The 6,937-nt window shown below is 44.2% G+C and overlaps 1 protein-coding gene across 5 annotated transcripts in view; it reads right to left on the reverse strand.

Moving 5' to 3' along the window:
* The window catches only part of Epn2 (epsin 2), a 110,758-nt gene that overhangs the window by 24,632 nt on the left and 79,189 nt on the right, over positions 1-6,937 (reverse strand). For all 5 annotated transcript variants that reach the window (XM_023708221.1, XM_004647931.2, XM_023708218.1 and 2 more), the window contains one exon: positions 1,630-1,742. In XM_023708221.1, coding sequence (XP_023563989.1) covers positions 1,630-1,742 — 113 coding nt within the window. The remainder of the gene's footprint in view (positions 1-1,629; positions 1,743-6,937) is intronic.

Genomic DNA, 6,937 nt, shown 5'->3' on the forward strand with positions numbered 1-6,937 from the left:
TTTTAACGCAAATGACTCATCATATTTATTTAAGGCACAGTCACTATGTGCAAAAGACAGGCTTGCCCTAGCTCTTATATAATGATTAGGACATACTGTCATATTTTACTTATAAATATTAGCTTTAAAAGGCTCAAACTGAGTAAGTGCTTGCCTGGCAAGTGCAAGGCCCTGAGTTCAATCCCCAGTTCCACCAATCAACCAATCAATCAATCAATCAATGGCTCAAACTGGGCTGGGCCTGGTGCCACACACCTGTAATCTCAGTACTCAGGAGGCTGAGGTACGAGGATAATTGCAAGTTTGAGACCAGCCTGGACTACAAAGTAAGCTCAAGACCAGTACCCTAAAAAAAAAAAAATAATAATAATAATAATAGGACCAGTACCCTAAGCTGCATAGCAAGACCCTGTCTTGGATGGATGGATGGATGGATGGATGGATGGATGGATGGATGGAAAGATAGTAGATAAGAGGCTCAAGCCATCTACCTATTTCTGCTTCTCAGCGAGCCCTCCTAAGCACTATCAAATCTAACCATCTAAAATTTTTCTCTGAACACCATTTAAATGGCAGGTGTCCTAGATCTACCTCTGGCTTCATCTACCTTTGTGATAATTGTTTACTGAGGTAAGGATGTCTACTGAGGTCACTTTAAGCTCTCTTTTCTCACCTTCCCTATTTTAAAATAATTCATGTTTACTAAAGAAAAACAGGTTGGGCATGGTGGTACGCATCATAATCCCAGCATCTGGGAGGCTGAGGAAGTTCTTGGCCAGCCTGGGCTATACAGTGTGATGAAGACCAGTCTGAACTACATAGTGAGACCCTGTCAGAAGGAATGGGGAGGGGAGGGGAGGCGAGGGGAGGGGAAGGAAGGAGAAAGAAAGATACATGATAAACAGAAGCTAGAAAAAAATTGAAATTAAAACCGCACATATAAGGGGCCGGGGAGATGGCTCAGTGGAATATGCGCTTCCCTGGCAAGTTCAATTCCCGGTTCCGCAAATAAATAAATAAATAAATAAATAAATAAATAAATAAATAAATAAATAAATAAATAAATAAATAAAATAAAGGGGAAGTTTAAAAAAAAGAAAACCGCACATATAGTGCTTAAGGGAATATCGCTCAGTGGTAGAGCAGTTGGCTAACATACCAAAGGATCTGTTTTGCATCCCCACCACCACAAAACAAAAATAATAGTATTTCCTTTTAGCCTTTTCCCTCCCTGTGCAACTGCCATTCAAAACAATTTGGGGAGTGGTGTGGGAGGGGTGCTAGATCCCATTCCTGCTCACCATGCCGGCTTCCTATGCTTGCACTGTAATGCCTGCCCCTTGAGGAAGCCATGTGAACTCTGCTCGTTCAGGGGAGGGACCTCAGATACTAGCTATATCTGCACACATGTTTCTGGCAAGCACTTGTTTGGCAATGACTTCCTCAAAAACCCTTCTTCAATGTGACTTTGCATAGGCTCCCTCATGCACTGAAGGCCGTGGCCATGAAGTAAACTCAGCAAGCACCTCTGAGATGCTCTGAAAACAGGGATGCATGTCTCACCACACTCCCTGGGAGCCATACCCTGTCCAGCAAACACTGTGGTTCAGACCCATCCAGGACACTGACCTGCTCTGCCACTTCTCTGCTCATGGCAAGTGCCAGCTGCAGCTGCAGTTCCTCTTCTCCACTTGTCTGCGGCCGGGCCTGCTCCAGCTCAGAAGACACACGTGGGGAGGTGGCTGTGGAGGGAAGGCAAGATCACCACATGCAATGACAGAGCTGTGCCTCTTGTGCCAGTAGTTCCCCAGTTAGACAACATCCCATTCCCATCTCATACTCACAAAGGCCAGCAAGAGCCCTATGACACAGGCAGAGGACAGAATGGGCTACATATCTGTCAAATGTGGCTTCACAACTATGTAAGCTGTATGATGCTGACAGAGAAGACATCCTATGAGTGTGCAATTCCAGGCCTTCAGGAGATCAGAACACCTCAGTGTTCACTAAAGATATCTGCTGCTCCAAAGACAGGGACTGACTCAGACAGAACTCACATAGAGTTCTGGAAGAGCTGGACCAAAAGACAGCCCTCAGCCAGGCTGAAGGTTTAGGGACCAAGAGCTCCGGCTGAGTTACATCAAAGCTTGATGAGCAAAATGAAGCACCCATTTCTGTGACAATCCTTAATATTTTGTTTTTTAACATGTTGTACACAGGTACAGACATCTCTCCTGTACTTAGCTAGCCTGAGCACTTATCAAAAGCTCCTGGAAAGACAGTTTTTACTGAAGGCAGGAAATATAAATTCCTACCTGATATAACAAACCCCAAACAAAGATTTTCATCCACCTATAACCCAAGTAGGGCCTTCCACAGCCATAGGATACTTGTAGATCAGGAAGTCTGGATGCCTCCAGAAATTAGATGTAGAGCAGGAGGAGCAAAAGCCTGACTGCCCATGTTTGCTCATTCCAGGAGAGGGTCCAGAGCATTCCTAAAAGCTGCATAGCAAGACCTGCCCTCTGAAGAAGGTTTGATGCAGCTGGCTGGGAGATTTCCTGGCTCTGGCCGTCTCTGGACTCTGTGCAGCTCAGTCCCCACCTCCTGTTCCTCAGTTTATAGAGTTCAGCCTTCCTGTACAGGTCCTCTGAGACAGCCTCTTCCCTGCCCCACTGTACCTGTCTCAGGCTTGCAAAAATCTCCCATATGGATGGCTACATGTACAGGCAGATATGTGGATGGGTAGATGGATGGATGGAACACTCAACTTCACACCATAGTGGTAGTTTTAAGATACGTTAGTTATGTGTTAGTTTATTTCCTTCTTTTAGAACATGAATTCTACCAAATCAAACTAGCAGGATCCATTCACCTAACTGCTACTTCTCCCTGCATCTCCAATCTAAACCTTTGGAGATATGCCTCTTTGGGAGGAAGTCAAAGGCCAGGAACAATTCCTGACAAGGTAATTTCTGGATGGCTGGGACCTGGCTATCTGAATGGAACAGGAAAAGAGATGTAATGCAGTTCAGGCCTTGGAAATGATGCATGGAAGAACCATGTGAGATAGCAAGAGGATTCTTCTGGGAGAAAGGATTGGGACAGTGTAGGAGATACTGTACTCACACTGAGAGATTACCAAGCAGAGGTACTCTACTATGTAAATCTTTTGAAAATACACCAAAACATGTAACAGTAAGACTGAACAAGAAACAGTTCTGGGCATGAAACATAGTGCATTTGTTATGATTGTCATTTAAAAAAAAAAAAAAAAGCAGGCAATTATGCCTTGTGGCATATCCCTGTAATAACTGAGTTTAAGGCCAGCTTGAACTTCATAGCAAGAAGGTGGGGTGGCACAGGGCAGGGAGATGGCTTAGTAGAATAAGTGCTTTCCTGGCAAGCACAAGGACCTGGGTTCAATACCCGGTTCCACCAAAAAGAAAGAAAGAAAGAAAGAAAGAGAGAGAGAGAGAGAGAGAGAGAGAGAGAGAGAGAGAGAGAGAGAGAGAGAGAGAGAAAAGGAGAGGAATGTAGGGAGGGAGGGAAATAAAGGGGGAAAAAATGAAAGAAAATCATCACAATTCTAAAAAAAAACAGTATTTCTCTAATTAAAATCATATCTCATCCTAGTATGCTACTCCAACTGTATTTTCAAAAGTAATTTTTGTATTTTTTTGAAATAAAGCTAGATGATAATGAAAAGTTCTCAAGCTTGTCTTAATAACTGGATTTCTTAACAATACACCCAAAAAAGTACACTGTTCTGTTAGGTTAGTTCCCAAACTCGCTGATGCCAAACAGGTCTTGGCTTCTCTGTGCTCAAGAAGCAGTTGTATCATCCAGACTGGAGCGAACAAAGGCAGCCAGAGAGTGGTAGAGAAGGTTCTGAGAGATTGTCACCCACTAAATGCAGCTCCCCTCTCCAAATCATTAACACTGAGCCCCCATTCCCAGTCTTGGTGCTGGTAAAGAATCTGAGGGTTGGTTTACAAAACCCTCAGTTTGCAACAGCATAGCATCTGAAAACTCATCTAAAACTAAATAGAAATCATAAATAAATAAGAAAGAAGTATCATATCCCATCCCTTTGATCACCAAGAGTACTCTGGAAAATGAGCCACTTCCTGGCAGAGCGAGATGCTCCTTGGCTGCATGGCCACAGGGGTAGACTCATCTAGGCCAGGGATGAATGGAGGAGGACCTGCAGCAGCACTGAGGACTCCCCTGTTCTCTGGCTGTTTGGCACACCTGCAAGCCAGACTGGCTTCAAATGCAAATGTGCATGCTCATGTCCACCATCAGTGGTGCAATGACAATAACACTCAGCCAAAAATAGCTCACCACATCAAGATGGAAATTCAAGACAAGGGTATTCCCCTGCACGCTGTGGTTTTTATAAACAGATGTATAGCTCTCAGTTCTGTGTATAGCAGAATGAACAGTTACCATTGCTGAACATCAGCCGAACAGGTCTTGGCATTCACTGAGGGAAGATTCGAGCAGAAATGTTCTTGCCCTAGTGACAGCATCTCAGCCCACAAAGGATCTCTTGTGCCTGGACACATGATACACAACACAGATGTCATTGTGCAATAGGCCTGAATGAACTCTTCTGACCACCTGAGCCTTACAACCAAAGGAAAAAGCAAGTGCTGGAGGGACAGGCCATTATCCATGCTGCTGGCTGCATCCTCTCCAAGCCACACTCTGGAGAGGGAAGAACAGGGATCATTAGTTTAAGCTAATCACTAAATTAGCATCAAATCACTAAACAGCACCAAATGCATCATGGACCTTCTCCTTTCCTAAGACTGGTTTCTATGTTACTAGCCCTACCTGGAAGAGCTCCACATCCTTACCAACTGTAACCATGGGTTAGGATCACTTATATTCTTTCTAGCCTACTGCTAAACATTCGCTTATAATTCTAACAGGAAGAATAAGCAACTCTCTCCCAGCTAAGGGAGACCAAAGTTGCTCCAATTCAACTCCACTCTGCCTGCTCTATGTATCAGCCAGGCAAGGAAGACTTACAGACATATCTTGTGCTACGGAAGGGAACCCTCTCTTTCCCAAATGTGATCCTGAAGACAAGGTCAAGGGACTTCCTAAAGAAGATGCTGCCACTGGCCAGTTTCAGATAACTTTAAAATAAAAAAGCAAAGCAATCACATTGATAGAAAAACAGGAAGTTTATTACTATTAGCTCTATTTTGCAATTTCCCTAGAAAGTACTGAGACAACAGCTGCCAAGTACAGAATGCTGACTAAAAGGAACTGCTACCATACATTTGACATGATTATTATGGAGCGATAAGCATGATTTTGGTCTGTGACCCTCACACAGACCACAGGAAGACAGAAGCAGGGCCTTGACTATGTCCTGGGCCTAAGACAAAAACTGCGAGGTTACCAGGCCTCAGGGACCTAAGAAGACCTCAGGCTGATCCAAGCATTGCTACAATCCTTCCTATCCCTATGCATGTCAGTTAAGGGGAGACCAGGTAGGGAAAAGAGCACCAGCTAGACAAATCCTACCCCTACTTTTGACCAGCAGTTGGATCACCTCTCAAAGGCCTACCTTTGCAGAGCTTCTGCTCCCCTTCCATGAAATGACACCTATGCCCACACCCTGTACCTCACACAGCAGAAGTCCTTCCAGAACTCCATGGGAACAGGCCTGGGCTCCAGCCTAACTGCTGTCTTCTTTCTGCCTAGATACTATCCTTCAGAAGAGAAGAAAGAGTCCACACTGAACCTAGGACCAGTTCAGGGCAAGATTCTTTCACTGGGTGACTGACTCATTCTTCAGTCCAACCAAGTTCCTTCTTTACCACTACACTATAGGGAAGCACCTCCCCACGTGGTAACATCTTCCTGCAGTTCCCTGGGCTACTTCCTGAGGCAGTTATGAACCTGGCCACTGAGGATCCTTCTATCCCACATCTCTGGCCTCAACTGAGGTTTATAAGTACAGGTGACCTGCATTCAAAAAATGCAAATTAAAACAACACTGAGATTCTGTCTCACCCCAGGAACCCTTCTCCAATACTGGTGGGAGTACAGACTATTACAACCACTAGGAAAACCACTATGGAGATTCCTCAAAAAGCTAGGACTAGAGGTTCCATTCAACCCAGCTATTTTACCAGAACCGAAAACATCATAGCACAGTGATATATGTGCACTAGTGTTTATAGAAGCACGTGTCATAGTTAAATCGTGGAAACACCCCAAATGCCCATCAACTGAGGAATGGATAAAAAAGATGTGGTATCTTTACACAATCAAGTATTACTCAGCTATAAAATAAATAAACAAGTAAACTCAAGGCTTTTATGGGTAAATGGATGCAACTAGAGACCATAAACTTAAGTGAAATAAATCAGACCCACATGTGCAAATATCATACTTAAGGGCCAGAGAGAGAGCTCAGAGGCATAATGCCTGCCTGGCAAGTGCAAAGTCCTGAGTTCGATCCCAGGTACTTTAAAAAAAAAAAAAAAAGAAAGAAAAGAAAAAACTACTTCTTGCTAGTATAAGAACCTCAAGGAGGGGGCCTGCCCCTTAGCTCAGCTCTTTTTTTTTTTTTTATTTATGTATTTATGAGAGAGAGAGAGAGAGAGAGAGAGACCAGCTCAGCCCACCAGGGGGCGGGGCGGGCTGGCATGTGGTGCTGAGGGATTGAACTGCGATCCATGTGCGTTGCTAAACTTGTTCTAAGTAGGTGCTTTAGACCACTGAGCCATCTCACCAGCCCCAAGCTCAGCTCTTTAAGTGGCTGCTTCAACAAAGCAGTCAGCCTCAGGTTGCTGTGGTTCGATTCCCACAACTCAATCCAGCCAAACCTGCCCTGAAGACATTCGGAGCAAAAAAAAAAAAAAAAGAAAAGAACCTCAAAGAGTAAATAAAATCTGAAAGTTACAGTAGA

This window comes from Octodon degus, unplaced genomic scaffold (assembly GCF_000260255.1).
Source record: "Octodon degus isolate 3935 unplaced genomic scaffold, OctDeg1.0 scaffold00342, whole genome shotgun sequence".
NCBI classification, from domain to species: domain Eukaryota; kingdom Metazoa; phylum Chordata; class Mammalia; order Rodentia; family Octodontidae; genus Octodon; species Octodon degus.